Raw genomic sequence first — 23,863 nt, 5'->3', positions numbered from 1 at the left:
GACCAAAGTTGAATTTTTTGGTCTAAAAACAAAATGCTATGTGTGGCGGAAAACTAACACTGCACATCACCCTGAACACACCATCCCCACCGTGAAACATGGAGGTGCCAGCATAATGTTGTGGGGTTGCTTTTTTTACAGCAGGGACAGGGAAACTGGTCAGAGTTGATAGGAAGATGGATGGAGCCAGAAACAGGGCAATTTAAGAATAAAACATGTTAAAAGTCTGCAAAAGATTTGAGATTTGGGCGGAGGTTCACCTTCCAGCAGGACAACTACCCTAAATATACATAAAGGTCCATATGCAGCTTTCCAAAATTGAACTGACTAAAAATGTCAAAGGAAAAGATGAATGTCCTCCACCAACTTCTGTGTAGGTAAAGCACACCACACCACCGTAAGGCTAACAGATCTCCTTACCAGACAACAGATAAGAATGGGCAGTGTGTATCAAGAATCTTTGATGGCTCATCCGCAGGACAACTCATCCACACTGTGACCGGCATACCAGCGTGTTTGTACTTTTCCTTTGATATTTTTACTCAGTTCAATTTTGGAGCGCTAAATATGGACCTATAGTTATAATTTTTGTATTTGTCATTTACAATTTTATGCTGGCTGCTTGATGATCACCTGTATTTATTAATTTGCATAGCGCGGATATTCCTTCCCTCTTTTTTTTGTTACCCTAAATATACAGACAGAGCTACAATGGAATGATTTAGATCAAAGCATATTCATATGTTAGAATTGCCCAAAGTCCAGACATAAATCCAATTGAGAATCTGTGTCATAAGTTGAAAATTGCTGTTCACAGTCAGTCACTCTCCATCCAATCTGACAGAGCTTGAGCTATTTGCAAAGAAGAATGGGCAAAAATGTCACTCTTTAGATGTGCAAACCTGGTAGAGACATACCCAAAAAGACTTGCAGCTGTAATTGCAGCAAAAGCTGGTTCTTCAAAGTATTGACTCGGGGGGCTGAATACAAATGCACACCACATTTTTCAGATGTTTATTTGTAAAAAACTTTGAAAACCATTTATCATTTCCTTCCACTTCACAATTATGAGCCACTTTGTTTTGGTCTATCACATAAAATCCCAATAAAACACATTTACATTTTTGGTTGTAACATGACAAAATGTGGAAAATTTCAAGGGGTATGAATATTTTTTTCAAAGCACTGTAAGCATAGGAAGATTACTTCTATTGCCGTTGTGGAAATACTCCAATAAAGCACTATAAAAAAAAAGGGAGTATTGGGAAGGGGTGGTTTAAAAGACCAGCAGAGAATTTAAAAGTCACTTCCTACCGCATTCTTCTTTTTCGACAAAGCAATGTACAACTGCAACATAACACCTTAAAGGGAGTAAATCGGTAGGGGGTTAATCCTCCACAATAATATCGAACAAAAGTGGGGGTGGGATAAGAAATGTACTACACTGCTTCAGAAGAAGCTTACCTCCACCCTAAAGCAAACAGCAGCTGTTTGGAGTCATAGCATTAAATGTATTTAGAATTGCAAGATAATTACATAACTATGCAGCTAAGGAGTGATCCTCATATTCTCATATACAAGTAAGAATTTGTAAGATGTTCCCCAGGAACACTGGGGAAATTGTAGTGGGAAAATAGTAAAAGTAATTCAGCCAGTTCCCAATACTCTACAATCTTCTATTTGGGATATGAATATACTGGGCAACTCCCGTGTCCCAGGTGATGAACAGAGGCAATCCCTGCAGGTTGTGCTATTGTGCAAGATGTAAGGAAAAACACATTACAAGACAAGCCCACTGGGAAAGCCCCCATTTGGGCTTTATTTTACTCAAGCAAACAGAAAAATTGGATTGGATGGATGGTGTGCTTGGGAGATTAGTAGCTTGATCCTTGCTAGGTAAGACCACAAACAAGCAAAGTGCCAGATTTTAGAGTACAGATTGTCAAGTTAATTTTAAGATGCTGAGCTCTGTAGATTAGAGAATCTAGATGTGATTGAAGCTTGGATGGACTTTGGGAGAAGAAGGGTATTCTTTAAAAAAATCAATAAGCAAAACAATAAGTGAATGAAAAAAACAAACAAAAACCCACAACAGGCTTGTGCACTCACTAGATTGATGCTTCACATGTGGGAATAGAAAGTGGGAATAGAAGAAACTATTTTGTATAGCTGTCTCTTATTTGGGACTTCACGGAACGTATGGTTGTGATATTACATACAAGTTCCAACCAGCATTAAAACTGGGATGACCTATAGCAAGAGACAGGGATTACTCCTTTTCTTCCATGCTACTCAACTTGTTCAGTGGGCCAAGAACCCAGTGGGAAATGTTGGCAGCAAAGCTAGAAAAGATCACTTCCATTGGGGTGTGCTGCCGTAATGTTATGTTCTGCAACGTGCTTTATTGTGTGTTTTGTCACACTGCGTTGCAACATTTCATTAATTTTTAATTGTGGTGCTATTCAAAAGGATGTATTACTGTGTGACAATGCATGCTACCGCAACAAGATGGTATGAATGTACATAACAAAAAAGCTAACAGTGTATGGCCAGCTTTGGTCTTCCTGTCGGTTAAAATAAGGCTTATTGTCCTTAACTGGGGAACGCTGTTTTGGGTTTTTTTTTTTGTTAAGTGGTCAGCTGCGAGCAAGATTATTATTTCTAATTGTATTACAAAAAAGATATTTGGTTATTTTTCTAACCATCACATATGTACCACGGGATTTATTTCTTACCAGTTTTACAGGCAAACATGTCTGCACAGTGGTGATTCTGTCTATAATTTTAGCTGTGCTCATCTACACTTTTTAAAGGCTCACAAATTAACATCTTTCTACCACAATGAAAATTTCTCATTTTTTTTAGAATTAAAAATGTCATATTCCATTAGTTTTCAGAAACAATGCAATTTTCCATTATTGATACACAGATCATTACAAAGTTTTCATATTGTCATCACATCAATCTACAAGTCTATGTCCTGTATTAAATATTAAAATATCAGAAAATGATGGGACCTCGTAGCAGATTTAAAGGCACTCCTGTTTATCAGAAGCAGAGTAGTGATAAAAAAACATTATTTTCCTAGAACTACAGCCGAATGCCTTTTGCAAGTGAACAATGTGCCCACTCCACAAAACCTGTGATCTGCATTTTGAATTGTTAAACATCAAAAAACAAAAAAGGAGACCAAAGCAATGGGGGAAATAAAGCAGCAGTCATATACACAGGTTTGCACAAACGGCATACTAAGAAACAAATGGAAAAGCCATTGCTAGTGAGTGACGACAAACTCACCTGTGCAAGTCATACACTATTAAATTACATCTTCAGGTTACATCCAACATAGTATTTACATAAAGAGTGTTTACAGAATGCTTTGGTAAGTGTGCTTATGTATGGATCACATAGTGTTGTGTAACAGAAGAGTGGAGCTGGATAATGATCAAGAGTGGGTTAGGCATCTGGGCTCAGGGAAAATAGTACATATAATAAATTATATTCTTCCAAAATATGTGTAATCTTATAGAAAACCTCTTAAAACATAGACTCTTCTTATATGTTCTCTTTAAAAGGCCACTAAAAAGTGTCAGCATGAAAAGTTTAAAAACAAATATCCAACAGCAGCTTTCAGACATTAGATTAGAACATCTAGTGGGTAGGTGCGTGCAGGCATCTCGGCGACCAAAAAAACAACAACTCTGCTCTGACACACGATGTGCAATAGATAATATGCCAAGCCTGTCTCATAACACAACTGTTAAATAATGCAGACAGGTGCTCAATCTGCTATGTTTCCTCGTACCAAACATTCATTGTGCTGCATTGGTAGTGATTATCAATTTTTAATACTGCCAGCCAAGTCCATTTATGTCTTCTATAAACAAGTCCATCACACATCAGGGTTACAGCTGCTGGACTTTAGAAGAATCGCTCATACTGTCCGTCCTATGCCGACTTAACTGTTGCTGGTGTGATGGGGCAAAAGTGCTTTGTTGTACAGGGAAAGAGGAAAGGATAAGCTGAGCTGACTGGTTCCCGTGAACCAATCTGGATGCCTGGGGAGACAAACGAAAACAGTATTAGAACAGCACAAAAAAAAAAGAGAATTGCATTTACATTAGTTTTTTATGCTTAAAATAGAATAGTGGCCAGGCTATGGGCATTCCAATATTGATACTTTTAATGAACAGTTTTAAAATATGTATTTGAAAACATGAGTTTTAAAAATGGGCTTCAAAATTAAAGCCCACAACCTATGTAGCTACATGAACTGTGGTGAATTTAATCCTTGGAATTTACAGCAGAAAGCTCTTTCATTTCAGAAGTTCGGCTAACCCTGCTGCCGCCTCCAAGAAGTTATTTAGCAGCCTTCAGGGCTTCTATTCTGTAAAGAGGTGCACAGGACAGGAAGAGAAGGGAGAGCAGGCTGCTGAAATTACACTAGAATAACCTCACCACTTATACTGTAGATTCTGAGGATGAATTGCTCCACAGTACAAGCAGCTACAGAGGCCAGTAAAGGCTTGCTGTAAATCTAAATTTTTGCTTGTTAAAAACATGTAGCTACTCCCTAGCCCAAATTATATTTGTAATTTATTATATTTATAATTATAAAGAACCAGACCCAAAAAGCCCCCTTCCCTTCCCCCAAAAAACATTATAGATTTTCTGAAAGTAGAGAAAATGGTGGCAGTTGCAATTTTAATTTCCAATGTCACCTGATATTGGTGCAACTATCAAATCCATAATACACTTACATTTTAGTGCGCACAAACACAATACCCAATATAAAGGATGAGATTATGTCAAGTAAATAGAGACCAATAATGCCAAGCTTTAAAACTGCACTTGCCCATAAAATGGCAGAAATCTATGGTACTTAATTGTCCATAGATGACACTTTAACCACTTTACCTCCGCTCACATGGAGGCTACTGCGGCAAAGTGCCGCGATCCCGTCCAGCGACGTAGACCTACGTCGCTGGACTCCGCCCCTTGTGGGCGGCGCTCGCGCACCGCCGGAGGCTCGCTCCCGCTGTGTTCATTCACAGCGGGAGTCGGGCCAGCGGAGGAGCAGCGGCGATTGCCGCTGCTCTGCCCCGATCGTCAGGGATCGAGTCTGGAGATCCGCCCGCTGTGTGTAAACACAGCGGGCAGATCTCCATAGTGACAGGGACTGACAGATCGGAGTGTTCAGCATAGCTGGACATCCGATCTGTCCTTCTGTCACACAGTCACCTCCCCCCCCACACGTCAGTAAGCACCAGGCATACATTAACCCCTCCCTCTCCAATAAAATTAACCCCTTCCCTGCCAGTGTCATTTTTACAGTAACAGTACATATATATAGCACTGATTACTGCAGTAATGTCACTGGTACCCCCAAAAGTGTCAAAAATGTCAGTCAAGGGTCCGATCTGTCCGCCGCAATGTCGCAGTCCCGCAAAAAAAATCGCAGATCACCGCCATTACGCGTTAAAAAAAAACACCAAAAATGACAGAAATCTTTCCCTTAGTTAGTAAACGCAATAACTTTTGCGCAAACCAATCAAAATATGCTTATTGCGATTTTTTTTACTAAACATAGGTAGCAGAAAACAAATTGGCCAAAAATTTTAAAAAAATTAGATTTTTACATTTTTTTGGGGGGGAATTTCATATAAAAAAATGTGAAAAATATTGTTATTTTTTCAAAATAAACGCTCTTTTTTTGTTTATAGCGCAAAAAGTAAAAATCGCACAGGTGATCAAATACCACCAAAAGAAAGCTCTGTTTGTGGGAAAAAAAGGACGTAAATTTCGTTTGGGTACGGCGTCGCACGACCACGCAATTGTCAGTTAAAGTCGCACAGCGCCGAATCGCAAAAAGTGGCCTGGACGGAAGACAGCAAAATCCTCCGGTGGTAAAGTGGTTAAAGCCTTTACAGCTAATCAATTTAGTGTTAACAGTCAGTGATGACCCTAGAATTATTCTCACTCTAGCATGTGCAGGGATACCTAATGTGTGTGGCACAATTGTTTTTGAATTCATGAGCACGTTTGGGTTTGTATGTGAGGGAAAGGTGGCTCTGGCAGTGTTTTGTTTTTTAATTTAATAAAACTTACAGGTATTTACATATCTCATCAACAATTACAAACCAATGCAAATTGGATCATGCTTTGCTGGGGTTTTTGCTTTCATCTGAATTCAACTGTTGGTATAGGATTGTGTACATAGGTGTGTATGTGTATATGTATGTATATATATATATATATATATATATATATATATATATTTATTTTGTTTAATATCCCTTTTTATTGGTTGAATAAGATGGACTTGTGTCTTTTTTTAACCAGACTAACTACGTAAATGTCAACAAATACAACTACATACTGTACATTGACATCAACCCTTGCTCCGAAGGAGCTAACAATCCAAGGTCACTACCTCTCCTGCATAAATATACATACTGGCATCAATTTAGACAGGAGCCAGTAACTTACAGGCATGTCATTGGAGTGAGAGGAAACCCATGCAAGAACAGGGAGAACATGCAACTTCATGCAGAAAGTGTTCTGGCTGGGATTTAAACAAAGGACCCCGGTGCTTCAAGGCCCTCTGTTTACATGGTGCTGCTTGCATCTTCAGCAGTAAAAGGGTTAACAATATTTTCAGAGATCTCTGTGATTGGTTAGCTCTTGGACTATTATTTAGTAGGGATCGACCGATATCGTTTTTTCATTGCCGATACCGATACTTTGGTCATCGCGTATCGGCCGATATTTTCGTACATTTCGGGTCTTCGGCGGCCGTGCAGGCCGGTTTCTCGGGTCTCCCGGTGGGACGGGAGACCCGCAGAAGGCGGCGGGAGTGGGGACGTCCCCTCCCGCTCCTTGTAATGACAGCCGAGCGGCTTCTCAGCCTCATCGGTTGTCATTACAAGACAGCCGACCGTTGGCTATAGATGCCAGTCCTGGGGTGATGTCTCTAGCTGCAGGCATCACTCCGGTACAAGCACTTTCTGAAATATCGGCCACCTTGATTCCGATATATCGGGGAAAGTGCATATCGGCCCTCGATATATCGGCTTTGCCGATAATCGGTCGATCCTATATTTTAGTGTACAGCCTGTGACTTGAAGTTGACTATAGCAGGTCTCGGAAAATAAGATTTTGATTAAGGTTTTTCTCCCAGCATAAGGATATCCTATAAAGACATAATTCTACATATTGTGGCAGGTTAAGGAGTTTAAACTTTTTTTCTGCTTTATCAACAATTCCATTAAATATCAGCACCTGCAAAAACTGTTGGGGCTGTTGTGCAAGTTGTGCTTGAGTTTGCTGCTGAACTGATGGAAGCTGCTGCTGTTGGTCTTGCTGGTTCTGCTGCTGAGGAGTAATGGAAATTGTCTGTGGTTGCTGTTGCTGCTGGGTAGCAAAGGTCGGGTAGGCAGTTACCACTGGACCCATGAACATGGTGCTGGGAACCATGACTGCTCCACAAGCCACTGGCGTGGTCACCAGTTTAGTCACTATTTGTTGAGCTTGAGAAAACCTGTAAAACACATTTAAATCACTTATCCAGAAAAAAGTATGCTGATCGGACGTTTTCAATTTTTCCCACTGACTTGTAACAAGCTAACCATTTATATTATTTTTTAATGACGAAGGCAACATGTACCCGATAGTTCAGGGGTCCTCAACCTGTGGCCAGCAAAGCCCTCTAATATGGCTCATTCCCTCAAACCAGGGGAGCAAATACCCATTGCTCTGGGATGGTGGGTTGGCAAGCCCAGATCGCGATTAATGGGTTGCCTATTCACCATCCTAGAGCATCAGGTGAATGGAACCGGCAGCGGAAGAAGGAGGGGGCCATAAAGGCAGCAGGAGCCATATAAGCCCATATAAGACAATATACAGTATACTCTGAAAAGGCTGCAGATCCTTCAGCTATGCAGCAAGGGAGGGGGGGAGAGGAAAGCATAGACTTTTCTATTGAAAGTAAAACTAATAAGGAAGGAAATGATACATGTAATTTCATCTATGTGACAAAGGTTTTTCATATTTACCTGATCTGCCTGATATTTGGCCCATCTAGTCTGCCCAAGACTATTCATAGGATTCAGATATATTGGGCAGACTAGATGGGCCAAATGGTTCTTATCTGCTGACACATTCTATGTTTCTAAGAAGGAGGGGGCCATAAAGGCAGCAGGAGCCATATAAGCCCATATAAGACAATATACAGTATACTCTGAAAAGGCTGCAGATCCTTCAGCTATGCAGCAAGGGAGGGAGGGGGGGGGGGGGGGAGGAAAGCATAGACTTTTCTATTGAAAGTAAAACTAATAAGGAAGGAAATGATACATGTAATTTCATCTATGTGACAAAGGTTTTTCATATTTACCTGATCTGCCTTTCCTGGGAAAATGTGTTAACAGAAGTCCCCTGGTTAGTCTGCTGCCTATTGGATGGCATTTGTACCATGTTAGCAGTAGATGGCTGCGAGATCACCATGGTGTTGTAGAGAGGAGCAGCTAGTGATCCCGGTGTCTGGCTGGACATCGACGTCTGCTGAGAGTGCCCACTGTGCATGTTTTGCTGTCCCTGCTAGAACATGAGATACATTTCCTTTTTACGTTATGTTGAATATATAATTAGACATGCATTAGACAAAAGAAGGCACTGTAAAAAAGTAGCATTAAAACATGTTACAGTACAATTCAACATACAGTACAGGTTATCCATACAACACAAAAGCATTTATGGTTCATGGAACATGGCTTACACCAATATATGGTTTCCCAAATTTTGGTCCAGCAGAAGGTACATGCCTGAGTAACCACATACAAGATAACTATGTATGTATATATTTAAAAAACACCTGCCATAGATCTTTCTATCGAAAAAAGCTATTTTCATGGCTAGCACGCTGATGCTTTGGATTTCTGTAACAATGACGCAGAGCTAGTACAGAGTTTCCAAATTCGAACTTTTCTCCTACATTAATTTGCTGCATCTTTGTTCTCGGTCTGTGACTTCGAACTACTGAAGCCAGACTTTTATAAATCGATAAGCAATGACACTTATTTCTCATACTCAAATCCAGCTTAAACAAAAAAAAAAAAAGGTATGCTACCCAACCTTTGATAAAATATAAAAGCAACTTGGGAAAAAATAATTACCCTATGTTCATCAACAACTGACCACCCCAATATAGAAAAAACATTAACTTTTGTATAACTGGATTACACAGGGGCATTCCCATGTCATTTGTTAAAAATCAGCATTGTCATGCACTATGGCATAAAGTGTGTAAAAAAAAAAAAAATCTAATGCCCCATACACACGTGCAGATTATCTGCAGACTTTTGTCTGCAGACTTACCAAAACCATATAATAGGAGGTCAAACCTAAACACTTTCAATTTGTATGCAATCCGGCAGGCCCCTGCACTACATAGAAAAGGTAAGTCTGCAGACAAAAGTCTGCAGATAATCTGCACGTGTGTATGGGGCATAAAGCAGCATATCATTTTACCCGAACCAAAAGCACTGAATTATGTGAATGTATTAAATACCGTACTTTGTGCACTTTATCTACGCACTCTGGATTGACTGTCTTAAATGTCTGAACGAATAACCATGATAATGCAGTTTTGCACTGGTGTTGTCAACCCTGCTTCCAGCTACATTTTGTCTGAAAAAAGTAGTACTCTGTTTTCACGGTACAATGTGCAGAATATTTCTCCTTTCTACTTCAGCTCAATTGCCCAGGACTTCAGATTTTCATCCAGACCTTTCTGTGGTTCATTTGTTCACACCCCGATTCTTAGAATTCTCTTTGTGGCAGAATTCATGTTTTGTTTCTCACTCGGACAGTACAGCACAGAATGATTTATGTGCCTATAAAATTAGTACACGTCAGCAACATCAAGGTTACAAAAATGAAGTTTGTGTTTTTTTTTTTTTAACTATTATTCTCAGTTGTTTTCACTTGTTGCTTAGAGTTCCCTTTTAAAGTCTAAGAGAGAAGCATTCTGCCTACTACAACATGGAAGCCGCTGTCAGGAAAAGGCTTGTATCTGTCTATAAAGGCGGCTCTGATGAATAGAGAGTGCAACCAAACCTAAATACAGCTTACATTATGCAAACAAGCTTGAACGTTCAATATACCATGAGTGTGTATGTAAAAGCTACTGTACATTACAAAACTAATTGGAAATCACAAGCATTTTCTTCAGTGTGGGAAGACAAGATGTCATCTGTGGGTAGAGCAAGCTAACCACTCCACCGACAGAACTATAAGTTCAATTTAGTTAGGGTCGCACTACCTTAAGAGATTACTTAATAGCCATTTCCAAACTACTTCTAAATTTGAAGCTACTAGTACCTTACTGTTTAGTTCTGTCAGGAAGCAAATATAAGACAAGGTAATTCATTGGGGGAGAAAAAAGTATCTATAAACATATGAGTATCAATAAAATTTTACCTGGCTGGTGTTCTGTAAAGGCTGTTGTTGCAGCATGTGGGGGCCTCCCATGTGGCTGGTGTTAAGGCCTCCCTGTAGTTGGTTGGTTTGAACCACTTGACCCTGCATGGTAAGCTGTGGAAGTTGTTGCATGTTGGAGTTGTTTCCAGAGGATGTTTGTACCGGCCCGAAGTTTAGACTAGGTGTAGATTGTTGCAAAAACATCTTCAAGAAAACAAAGGAACAGGCAGACCTTGAATCAAACATGAATTATAATATTGTCATGCAATGCACAATAGAAAGGAGAAATGTGGGATAACTATAAAAAAAAAAAAAACAAACAAACATGCATACTCTCCTCCATGCTGCAGCATCCGCATGACTTTTGAGCTGTTGCCACATAGGCTCTAATACCAAGAGCTGACCAATCACATGAGTGATGATCAGTCAGCTCTCTGTCTTCTGACACTGGAGAACACTGTTAGTTACAGCTCCAGAGCTAACTGCAGCAACAGGCTGAGGAAGGGGAGAAGACAGCCAGCTCCAGATCTTAGCTACACGCTCAAAATGTGGAGGCAGCTGTCAATCAGGCAGCTGAGTGGTCCTGAGCCCAGTACTGCTCTGCTCCATCAGCTAGTAGCAATAGGCCGCTATCAGCTGACTCTGAGTCACAGGAGTACAATAGTAAATGTCGCCCAGAGTCAGCTGTAACTCGAACTACTGCACAACAATCACCACATGTTGCCTGCTCTTACCCTCACCTTGCTACTCCTTCTCCACAAGTATCTAATACCATGGCTCCCATCAATACTTGGTACAGCCGAGTATGGAGCATACATGTACACAGCCTCCATGTCTTCCACAATGCAGACCGAGGTGCCTCTGTTGCCTCTCTCAGAAAATCAATATCTGCTTAGGAATTTCAGGGGCTCCAGCAATAAAGTCATGTACCTTACGTGTCTGCCATGCATTGGCAGGCTTACATTTTCCTTTTTTTTTTTTTTTACTACTGGGTCTCTAAGTCTTTGTGAATGATATTTCTTGGACCTATGTCTACCTATGTTAGGCTTCCACTACATGGCCTTTTTGTGTACATAGTAAATTATTGTGTCAATTCACTTATTTGTTTAAGGCTGCATTCACATGTTAACGTATTGATCGCGGGCAAAATCCCTGCGATTCCGCCCGCGATCCGGAAATCATTGCAAATCGCGGGACGCCTGTGTGTTGCCCGTGATTTGCAATAGCACCCCAAACGCTGTGCAATGTTGCAGCAATTTCCGCCTGCCGAATCACGGTAACATCGCACAAAAAAAAAAAATCGCGATTCTTTGGAGCGTAATGCGTCCCGCGATTTTTTTTGCGCGATGTTACCGCGATTCGGCAGGAGGAAATCGCGGCAACATCGCACAGCGTTTGGGGTGCTATTGCAAATCACGAGCAAAGCACATGCATCCCGCGATTTGCAATGATTTCCGGATCGCGGGCGGAATCGCAGTGATTCTGCCCGCGATCAATACGCTGACATGTGAATGCAGCCTAAAGGCATTAGTGTAGATATATTCCCTGTGTCATTTGTTTACCTTTCCTCGTAAGGATGGACTCACATGTGGTGGCTGCAGTTGGCAGTGTCATGGCTGATAGATTCCCCTATTCAATGTATTAATTTACCTAGCTACTCACTTAAGGGACATGCAACTTCTTGTTACAAGTCATAGAGCCTCCAATCTATGCCTCAATATTCCTTCTGTTGAATCAAAAATTTGTGAGTGCTAATGTGACTGCATGTGAGTCGCTCTATTTCTGTCTGTGTCAGATCAAATTACTGTTTAGCTCTCACCTGCAGAGCACTAGACTCAGACACCCAGGGTTTGTGGGATATATTAGGTGAATGGGGAGGTAATTTGGCACTGCCAGATGTAATCACACAATAAATAAAGGGAAATAAAAAGGGTGTAGTATGTCATATAAATATAATGAACCAATATTTAAAACTAGTATTGGTGCAATGCACAAATGCCCAAAAATAAATATTAATAAATAAATAAAATTGTGAATTAATATAGTGAATAGGTGCAAATGCGGTGGCAGTGATCTTATAAATAAATAAATAAGTATATCCTATAAATATAATAAACCAATATTCCGAAAGCCAATATAATAGTACAATGCACAAATAACCAATAATAAAATATTAATAAAAAATAATTATGCAGTAATGAATAAGTGCAAATTAGTGACAGTGACCTTATAGGTATAAGTAACTACTAGTATGGAAAATGTGACCAAAAAGGTGAATAATAAATAATCCAATTGGTAAACAAATGGAAAAATGAGTGAACAAGAATGCATGTGAAAACTAGCCAATATGCTAGATGTGACCAATTACAGTGATCTCAGGAGGGGTAATATATAAATAAATGAGTGAAAAAAGGTGAATAAGTAAAATTAAGATATTGGGCTGTATGTTCTAAAACTTCAATACAGACTGGTAAAAAAATGTTTCAAATATAAAAAGACATCCTATAAAAAGTCCATAAATAAGTGAATAAAATCCAAGGAGAATGGAAAAAAGAGGTGAGTTACGTGGTGATCCCGAAAAACGTGGGTGCTGGGTGAGGAAATCAGTGCTCCCCTCTTATCACTTCCCATACTCACCAGAGGGCGACACCCCTACAGGGGTAACCAGCGTTTCAAATATTTCTGATGAGCCCCTCAATCAGCTGACCGGATCGCGTACTCCACTCTCATCTGATTAGACAGGTTTACACTCTCCCATAGAAATATATCATGGACGATAGATCCTCATGTACATAGCATATCCATCAAGTTAGGGCAATTTAATGAACCTTTTTGAAGCTGATCCGGTCCAATCCCTAGCTGCGCTGTCAGCTATGGCTTCGCTGTGGAGGAGGTTGCAGAGGACACAGGTGGGTGCAGTTCCTCTGACTATGTTGCCCAGCTCTCCTGGTTCACTTGGCTTACGTAGCCTTTGGTTGCAGCACCCTGCTGTATGGCCTACTCATGGCTTTTGGATAGGGGTTCTTCTGACACCTCCATAGAAGCCCACCTGACTCCTGGGAAGAGATCTCCTGGCTATTGGCTGGGGTAGCTCTCACCCCTGGTTGAAACCACCTGTCTCCAATATGGAAGCTGTCTCCAAACTGGGAGCCTATCCAAAAGCCATGAGTAGGCCATACAGCAGGGTGCTGCAACCAAAGGCTTAGTAAGCCAAGTGAACCAGGAGAGTTGGGCAACGCAGTCAGAGGAACTGCACCCACCTGTGTCCTCTGCAACCTCCTCCACAGCGAAGCCATAGCTGACAGCGCAGCTAGGGATCGGACCGGATCGGCTTCAAAAAGGTTCATTAAATTGCCCTAACTTGATGGATATGCTATGTACATGAGGATCTATCGTCCATAATATATATTTCTATGGGAGAGTGTAAACCTGTCTAATCAGATGAGAGTGGAGTACGCGATCCAGTCAGCTGATTGAGGGGCTCATCCGAAATATTTGAAACACTGCTTACCCCTGTAGGGGTGTCACCCTCTGGTGAGTGCGGGAAGTGATAAGAGGGGAGCACTGATTTCCTCAACCAGCACCCACATTTTTCGGATCACCTCGTGACTCACCTCTTTTCTCCATTCTCCTTGGATTTTATTCACTTATTTATGGACTTTTTATAGGATGTCTTTTATATTTGAAACATTTTTTACCAATCTGTATTGAAGTTTTAGAACATACAGCCCAATATCTTAATTTTACTTATTCACCTTTTTTCACTCATTTATTTATATATTACCCCTCCTGAGATCACTGTAATTGGTCACACCTAGCACATTTGCTAGTTTTCACGTGCATTCTTGTTCACTAATTTTTCCATTTGTTTACCAATTGGTTTATTTATTATTCACCTTTTTGGTCACATTTTCTATACTAGTAGTTACTTATACCTATAAGGTCACTGTCACTAATTTGCACTTATTCATTACTGCATAATTATTTATTATTGGTTATTTGTGCATTGTACCATATATTGGCTTTCAGAATATTGGTTTATTATATTTATAGGATATACTTATTTATTTATAAGGTCACTGCCACCACATTTGCACCTATTCACTATATTAATTCACAATTTTATTTATTTATTAATATTTATTTTTGGGCATTTGTGCATTGCACCAATACTAGTTTTAAATATTGGTTCATTATATTTATATGACATACTACACCCTTTTTATTTCCCTTTATTTATTGTGTGATTACATCTGGCAGCGCCAAATTACCTCCCCATTCACCTTACTTATGAGTATAGTTTACACTATATTTTAGGTAGGCAGCAGCCATTCCTACATTTTTCTCTTTTACCCATTAGCGCGGAAATTTTGACTTTTATACATTGTGGGTTATATTGTTCCTTCACAGGAAGAGACGAAGTCATGAAAATGCCATTACAATAAAAGTATGTTGCATTGCTTTTTACCTGGAAGCCTTGTCCATGGACCATCTGCAGCTGTTCCTGGATTTTTCGCAGCTCCTCCTGTTGTCGATGAATATTCTCTTCTATCATGCGTGTTCTTTGTTCCAGTTGGTCCTTTAAGTGCTTCATGGCTCCAAATTGTGCCGTGAACTGAAAAATGGGCTGCAGGTCAGGAAAATAATAGAAACAGGTTTCAAAATTAAATTAGACCCTTCAGACATTCAGCTTACCTAGTCAGTAAAACCAGCAAGCTTACTCATGTGATGCAGCAAAGACAAGAAAAGATAACACAATCCTCCAGCATTAAGAAGGGAATCTTGCATTACTGCTTGTTGGCTGCACGTGTTGCTATCTCCAGGCATTGGAAAAAGACAGCTCCCTCCCATATCCTTGAGTGGGCCCAAATACTCAATGATATTATGGCAATGGAGACTCTTGTTGCAGGAGATAGCACAAATCCAGAGAAAGTCCACACTACATGGACCTGTTGGAGGGTCTTTAGCGACTCCGACAACTTTCGTAGTTTGGTCTCAGTCAGTGCCGGGACAAGGTCACCCAGTGCCCAGGGCAAAGATGGCAAACAGCGCGCCCCCCCCCCCATGTGTACAGTTCACACCTCAGTCTCAGAGTGGCACCCACTGGCAATAAAGGCAGCTGCTACAGCTTTCCCTCTCCGGTCATGTGATATGTTACATGACAAGGGGAGACGGGGATGGGCAGTCTGCCATCACTCCCCAACAGTACCCACCGAGATTGAGGCGTGTTCTCAGCGGGTTCCCTCTCTCCTGTCCACATTAGGCTGCTATTGGGAGGAGGAGAGAGCAAACTCCTACCTCCTGCAGCTTTCAAGGTGCCTGCTCCTTCTGATGGAAGTTACCCTGCAGTCACTTTTCTCAGAAAGGGCGTTGGTATGTGTGTGAAAGACCTTGGGCACATTGAGTGATGTAATGTGGTGTGCCTAGTGTGGTAGACGCGGCCAAATTGCTGTAACAGTGGGAAGGGCGTAAAGGTGTATGGTTAAACAAAATCTGCACCTACTCTAGCTCATGAGTGCTTAACACACGGTGCAAGGGTCAGGAGTAATGAGGAGCGTTCAGAATACCACACTAAAAAGAATAACTGTATCCACTTACAATGTAGGAATCCTTTAAATCGAACTATACTCACCTGCTCTCCAGTGCTACAATGTCCCAGAGCTCCCAGCTGGCTACTGACATTTTTTTGGCTGATCTTTGAAATGATGCCCATCCTGAGCATGTGCAGGAGTTTATTCATCATGACATTGCCAAAAGGCCTTATTCATAAAGGGTGTAAAACAGTATACACTCATATGAGGGCTATGTTTGCATGTACAGGTGTTCTGTGCATCCCCATGCAAACAGTCCCATTGATGTCTGCTGGTACACAGTGGCTGCACAGATGCAGCCACTGCTTCCAACTTGGCAAAGGTGCAGGTCTGCTACCAGGATGCAGACAGTAGTATGCCTGTATGAATGAGGCCTAACAGCGATATACATATAAAAATCACTGTGCAAAAAAATGAAAGACTTGCTTGCCCAGCACTAAAGATGATTTGTCTCTTGGATGTCATAGTGATTTTACGGTTTTTACTTTATGGTAAAGGACTGTCGTTCCTGTGAAAAGCAATCTGCATTTGGATTGCTTTTCAGAAGTGTTTAAATGGTGGTGAGGACATATATTGCCTCCTCCCCACTCCTTTTAAGCGCCCCCCCCCCTTCTGAACTACTGCACTGCAACTTTGTGCATTGCACGCAGTTGTGGGGAGGTTGCAGTGTGGCACCATTCACTTGAATGGGTTGCATTTGGCAGATAGTAGTGCATGCGCAAAGTGGAAGGGGGTGTAACTCCTGCCGCAGCTGTAAATCAAACTATTGTGGCTGTGGCATCTGTACACCCCCAGCTGCTGCCTATGCAGCTTAAAAGAGAAGTATGGGTTAAAAAAAAACAAAATAATACTCACCTAGGTGGAGCATTGGTCCGATGCTGCACCTGTCCCTCGCTGCCATTAAGACTAAGCGATCAAAGACTGCTGGTCACTCAGTTCTCAGCCTTCAGTGAGGAGAAAGCAGTGACTTTCAGTTGTTGGCTCTCTTCTCTGCCCCTTCAGTACTCACTGGAGCGTCGGCCTGTGGTGGGGCGAGAGCAGCAGGCTCAGGCTCTCAGCGACTTGCTGAGAGCCTGAGCCAGCTGCCAGTCCAGACATCTGGGCAGACCATGACTGGAAAGACTATCTTTCCTGAGCTTGGACTGGCTGAGTGACGTCAGATGACAGAGGGCTTTAACCCTCTGTCGCCTGGAAATGGGTCACAGGAGTGCAGATCTAACTTCACTCCTGTGATCCTCAGGAGAGGTACAACCAAAATAGCATTGGCTATTTTTCTCCTTTAATTGCTTGCCGACCGCCCGCCGCATTTATTATACTGCGGCAGGCTGGCTCGGCTGCGCTCCCACCCCCACTAGGCAGCGGGGATGTCGATCCAGGGACCGGCGGCCGCCATTCCCGCTAGGCACCCACGATCGCTCCCTGCTGAGAGAGGACGACGGTCAGCTGTTGTAAACACAGCAGACCGTTGTTCTCTCTGAAATGATCACAGAGCACCTGTGATCCTCCTATTTAGGATCACAGGTCTCTGTGGTCATTTCACAAGTCCCTCCCCATCACAGTTAGAAAACACTCCCCTAGGCTCACACTTAACCCTTTGATAACCACTGGGTTAACCCCTTCCCTGCCAGTGTCATTATTACCGTAACAGTGCATATGTTTAGCACTGATTACTGTAGTAATGTCACTGGTCCCCCCAAAAGTGTCAAAAATGTCAGTTAGGGGTCCGATCTGTCTGCCACAATGTTGCAGTCCCGCTAAAAATTGCTGATCGCCGCCATTACTAGTAAAAAAAAAAATAAATAAATAAAATAATATTATATATATATATATATATATATATATATATATATATATATATATATATATATAATATATATATATATATATATATATATATATATATATATATATATATAAATGACAAATATTTTCCCTAGTTTGTAGATGCGATAACTTTTGCGCAAACCAATCAAAATACGCTTATTGGATTTTTTTTAACAAAAATTTGTAGCAGAATACAGATTGGCCTAAAAGGATGAAAAATTTAGATTTTTAATTTTTTTTTTTTTGGGAATGCTATACTGCAGAATGTGAAAAAACTGGATTTTTGACTTACTGTAAAATCCTTTTCTCTTAAGTTCATTGAGGGACGCAGTGCTCTCTGATTCATATCAGTGGGGTTATACTGCCCCCTACAGGAGTAGGACACTAGGCAGAAAAAAGTTCTGGCTACGCCTATGGGCAGTCCCGGAGGGTACACCCTCTCTCTTCCTGCATAGGATGCCAGTTTTTTTATCAAAGCAGTGTCAGAAAGTAACGCCAACCCAACTCAAACTAGAGGGCGGGTACTGCATCCGTCAATGAACTTAAGAGAAAAGGATTTAACAGTAAGTCAAAAATCCAGTTTTCTCTATCGTTCATTGACAGACGCAGTGCTCTCCGATTCATATCAGTAGGGACCTCCTAGAGAAGTGCCATAAAATGAGGGGTGGGAACAGCAGAAAAAAAACAAGTCCCCAAAGCTAAACACATAGCCGACTAGGCAACATAGGACTCAGACAAAAGATGAGGCCTACCTGAAACAAACAGTAAACACCCTCAAGGAAGGCCAAAAGCCCTACAAACAGCAGTCAGCAAAAAACCTTGCGTCCAACAAGAGGCATCTGCAGATGCCAGCACATTCACCTTATAAAAACGTGGTAAAGGTGTGAACATACGACCAGGAAGTCGATTTGCAACCTGAAGCACAGATGCCTGTATGGCGAAAAGCCCAGGAAGCACTAGGCGCCCGAGTAGAAAGCGCCCAAACAGGGAAAGGTAGGACCTGACCCTTAATTCAAGAAGCCTGCACAACGACTGTCCAATCCACCAGGATATGGTCACAGCAGACGCAGGTAGCCCTGTTCTTGGGCCATCCGTGAGCACAGAGAGTGAACCTGACTTACGTGAAGACTCAGTAGTCGCCAAGAACACCTAGAGTGCCCTGAACTCTATCCAGAGTATGCAGCACACATTCAGTAGGATGAGGGGGCTTAGAACACAAGATGGCAATACAATATCCACGTGCAAGTGAACCCTAGAAACCACCTTCAGAGGGAAGGACGGATCCGGACGAAGTACCACCTGGCCCCAAGAACCAACATATAGGGAGAAACCCAGGACAATCTCGCCAGTGCTGACACCCTGCGTGCAGAGTGATAGGAACCAAGAAGGCCACCTTCTGTAATAAGGTAGGCAGGGGATACCCTCGATAATTGCAAAAGGAGGGTCTGGAAGAACCGACTGCACCAAATCAAGGTCCCCAGTTGGTGACGGACGTCGCACCGGAAGAACCAAGTGTCGCACCCCCTGGAAAGAAGTTAAGCACCAGAGAACGGACGGCCAACGGCCTTTAGAAGAAAAATAGCCAAAGCCGAAACCTGACCCCCGACAGTACTCAAGGCCAACCTTTTGAAGGGAGCCAAGATCCAGGCCACCAAGTAAGAGCGAGAGAGAGAGCCCACACAACATATGACTGTCTCGTATGATGAAAAAAGCACCCTAGAAGTCGCTTCCCATGCTTTAAGCAGGGTGGGAATCACTGAAGCAGACAATCCCCTGTCCTTTAGCACCTGGCTTTCAACAGCCAAGCTGGCAAAGCCAGCGACCATAAGTCAGAGGGGAGATTGTCCCTGGAGACAATAACTCCTCCCTGAGAGGAATTCTCCATGGCACGTCTATGGCCAGCCTTACATACATAGTTACATAGTAGGGGAGGTTGAATAAAGACAACCGTCCATCCAGTTCAACCTGTGTAGGTGTGTGTGGCTGTAATCATCTCACATACCCCTGAATGTTCTGATCCTTGAGATGTAAGTCTAAGAGTCTTTTGAAAGCCACCATACTACCCGCAGAAACCACCTCTTGTGGTAGAGAATTCCACAATCTTGTAGCCCTAACAGTAAAGAACCCCCCACGTTGCCTGAGGTTAAAACGCTTCTCCTCTAATCGCATTGTATGCCCTCGAGTCCTCATGCAATCCCTTCGAATGAACAGCTTTTTTTCTAAGCTGGCATCCCCATTAAGATATTTATAAATTGCTATCATGTCCCCCCTCAGACGTCTCTTCTCCAGGGAGAATAAATCGAGCGATTGTAGACGCTCTTCCTAGTCAAGGTCCTCCAACCCCCTAATCAGTTTAGTTGCCCTTCTCTGGACTCTCTCCAGCTCCAACACATCCCTCCTGAGGACTGGCGACCAGAACTGGACAGAATACTCCAGATGCGGTCGGACCAGAGTTTTATAAAGTGGAAGGATTATAGTCTTATCTCTGGAATACATCCCTTTTTTTATGCATGCTAATATTCTGCTGGCTTTGGCAGCTGCCGCTTGACATTGCATGCTGTTGCCTAATCTATCATCAACCAAGACTCCCAGATCCTTCTCCATTTTTGATTCCCCTCCTAACGTGTATTGTGTTTTTATGTTTTTAGTCCCCAAGTGCAAAACCTTACACTTCTCCACGTTAAACCTCATTTGCCATGTCGTTGCCCACTCTGTAATTTTGTCCAGGTCATTCTGTAGGATATCTGCTTCATGCTGTGCAGTTATTGCCCTGGCCAATTTTGTGCCATCTGCAAAAACTGATAACGCACTACTGATCCCGTCCTCAATGCTGTTTATGAATTAATTGAACAAGGTTGGTCCCAGGACTGAGCCCTGGGGCACCCCGCTTACAACCTCAGACCAGTCTGAGTATGCGCTGTTTATTACCACCCTTTGGACACGCCCTTTAAGCCAATTCCGTATCCAAGAGCAAACTCTGCTGTCGATACCTGCAGACCTTATTTTATAAATTAAGCGCTTGTGGGGAACTGTATCAAACGCCTTAGCGAAATCCAAGTACACCACATCCACTGGTCTCCCCCTATCTAGCTCACAGCTTACCTCCTCGTAGAATGCTAAGAGATTGGTTTGACAAGAACGCCCATTTGTAAACCCGTGCTGATTACTGCTGATGATGCTGTTGTCTTTAGCAAACTCTACGATATAGTCCCTTATCATCCCCTCCAGAAGTTTACATACTATTGATGTCAAACTGACAGGCCTATAATTTCCCGGGATATGCCTCTGGCCCTTTTTGAATATCGGAATCACGTTAGCTTTCTTCCAATCCCCTGGTACATCTCCTGTCCTAATACTGTCAGCAAAGATCAGGAACAGTGGTCTGGATATAACCTTACTGAGTTCCTTGAGTACTCGGTCTGGATATAACCTTACTGAGTTCCTTGAGTACTCTCGGATGTACGCCATCCGGGCCTGGTGATTTGTTTGTGTTAAGTTTATCCAGCCTTTCCCTGATTTCACCCTCTGTTAGCCATAGTGGCAAGTCCTGTGTATTACTACTAACCATACAGTCATGGTCAGTGTACCCCTCCTTTTCCTGTGTAAAGACTGACGAGAAAAAAGCATTCAGCACGGTTGCTTTTTCAGTGTCCTCTGTAACCATCCTCCCATCATCGTTAATTATGTGTGCAATATGCTCTGCCCTAGTTTTTTTGCTGTTGATATATTTAAAGAATTTCTTTGGGTTTTTTTTACTATCCTCCGCTATTTGTCTCTCAAAGTTGATTTTAGCCTTTTTGATTTTGTGTTTACTTTTCTTATTTGCCTCCTTGTATTGCTCGAAAGCCAATACTGTGCCCTCTGATTTATATTTCTTGAAGGCCAAGACCAGGTAGGCATACCAAGGTCGGCGAGGCCAGTCCAGGGCCATGAGAAAGACCGGAATCCCTTCAGCCTCGATCCTGCGAAGAATTCTTGGCAGCAAATTGAGGAGGAAAGGCAGACCACAGGCAATACTGACCCTGGCCCATCCTTGAGCACTCTCACACGACCATGTCGGCGTCAGCCGTGCACAGGTGACCATGCTAAACTCCTGGGCATCGTTGAACTCAGCGAAAGTTCTTGCCCATGATCGAACCCATGGTGCCACCCGAAAGACGGCACCATCAATCCCAGAACTCACATGCAGGTCCAAAGGGAGGACCATGTGCGGGACAGCAACAGTTGAACCGCAGTCAGAAGTTTCAAGAATTATTTCCCCGGAGGGAGAAAACACCCTGACGGAGGACGAGTCCAAAGTCAGGCCCAGATAGTTCAGTCTCATGAAAAGGGACCAGGGATGACTTCTGAAGGTTCAGAACCCACCTGAACTCCTCCAGAGTTCTCATGGTGACTTCCAATTTATTTGTCATCACAGTAGGGGACTCCACACAGAGAAGCAGATCGTCCAGGAACCCTGCTGCCGCAACAGCGCCAGGATCGGAGCCAACACCTCTGTGAAGACCAGAGTAAAGGAAGCGAGGCCTAAGGGGTAACGCCACAAACCGATAGAGATCCTTCCCCACGGCAAAACATGGAGAACTCGTTGGTGTCAGTCATGAACACAACGGGATTTAAAGGTAGGCATCTTGAGGTCTATGGAGGCCAGGAATCCCCCTGCGGTAGGGAAGCCACCATGGTGTGAACCGATACCGTCACAACAAAACAGAGGGGAACCCAGGAGTGTAAGGGTCCGACCAGCCCAGAGAGAGGGCCTGCGCCCACTCCAAAATCTGCCAGGGAGGGGGGATGTTTATTCACCATACCGGGAACACAGGCGGGTGCCATCTCATGACAGGACCCCACGCCACCGGAGTAGGGGGGCTGTCAGCCAAATAGGAACGCTGCAACATAAGCCTGTCGTGTGCGTCCTGGTGAGCCGTTTAACTCACAGGGCCAGTCCCTGTCCAGTGGGACTATGTTGCGGCCTACCCAGCGCAGAGCTAAGGCCTACACGCGCTTAATTGCCAGACTGGGGTGACCACTGGATAAAGGGATCCAGCCCGTCGCCCAGCCTGGCATAATTACTTGAAGATCTCACGGGAAAAAGTTCCGGAGAAAAAAAGAAAAAAAAGACTAGCTAAAAAAAAAACTACTTAAAAAGATTACTTCTTTGCCAGGACCAAAGATCCCAGCAAGGAACTAGGTCCTTACTCCTGACTAGGCAGATTAAAACTGACATCTATGCAGGAAGAGAGAGGGTGTACCCTCTGGGACTGCCCATAGGTGTAGCCAGAACTGTTTTCTGCCTAGTATCCTACTCCTGTAGGGGGCAGTATAACCCTACGGATATGAATCAGAGAGCACTGCGTCCGTCAATGAACGATCGAGAAATATTTCAGAATTTTTTTTCAGAATTGTCGCTCTTTTTTTGTTTATAGCCAAAAAAATTAAAATCGCAAAGGTGATCAAATACCACCAAAAGAAAGCTCTATTTGTGGGAAAGAAGGACATTAATTTAATTTGGTACAGCGTCGCACGACCACACAATTGTCAGTTAAAGTAACGCAGTGCTGAATCTCAAAAAATGGCTTGGTCATTAAGAGGGCAAAGCCTTCCGGTCCAGAAGTGGTTAAAGGGGAGAAATGGGGGGGGGGGGCATAAAAATGATGCTCAGCTGCATAAACAAGCCCTAATAGTCAGCTATAGAAAAATGCAATTGTCTCCTAACATATTCATTAAATAGCACAGAGTCACTTCAGGAACTATTAAGAAAAGTCCTCTAAGTACATGGAAACGATCAAACCCACAGTGATCAAATCCTTAGTCGAAAACAGCAGAACATAATGGCACTGTAGCTGTGCCACTCAGTGTTTAGATTTGCCTGGGTTTAGTAAAAGCATCTTTAGTCAGCTTCTGTAGCCCACCCACCACCTGTAAGGGTTCAGTGTTCTTAGATATGTCCGAATCTAGCCTGGCATTTTCTGCATCTT

The 23,863-nt window shown here is 42.6% G+C and overlaps 1 protein-coding gene across 3 annotated transcripts in view; it reads right to left on the bottom strand.

The window, feature by feature from the left end:
- CLOCK (clock circadian regulator) overlaps nt 1-23,863 on the bottom strand; it is a 391,283-nt gene that overhangs the window by 1,729 nt on the left and 365,691 nt on the right. For 2 of the 3 annotated variants that reach the window (XM_082245462.1, XM_082245464.1), the window contains 5 exons: nt 14,945-15,103; nt 10,477-10,680; nt 8,393-8,595; nt 7,282-7,540; nt 3,964-4,058 (listed from right to left, as the gene is read on the bottom strand). In XM_082245462.1, coding sequence (XP_082101588.1) covers nt 3,964-4,058; nt 7,282-7,540; nt 8,393-8,595; nt 10,477-10,680; nt 14,945-15,103 — 920 coding nt within the window. The remainder of the gene's footprint in view (nt 1-3,963; nt 4,059-7,281; nt 7,541-8,392; nt 8,596-10,476; nt 10,681-14,944; nt 15,104-23,863) is intronic. The other variant, XM_082245463.1, reaches the window with a different exon arrangement.

Source organism: Pelophylax lessonae (genome assembly GCF_965119305.1).
Source record: "Pelophylax lessonae genome assembly, chromosome: 1".
Classification (NCBI taxonomy): domain Eukaryota; kingdom Metazoa; phylum Chordata; class Amphibia; order Anura; family Ranidae; genus Pelophylax; species Pelophylax lessonae.
This window is presented reverse-complemented; position numbering and strand designations above follow the sequence as displayed.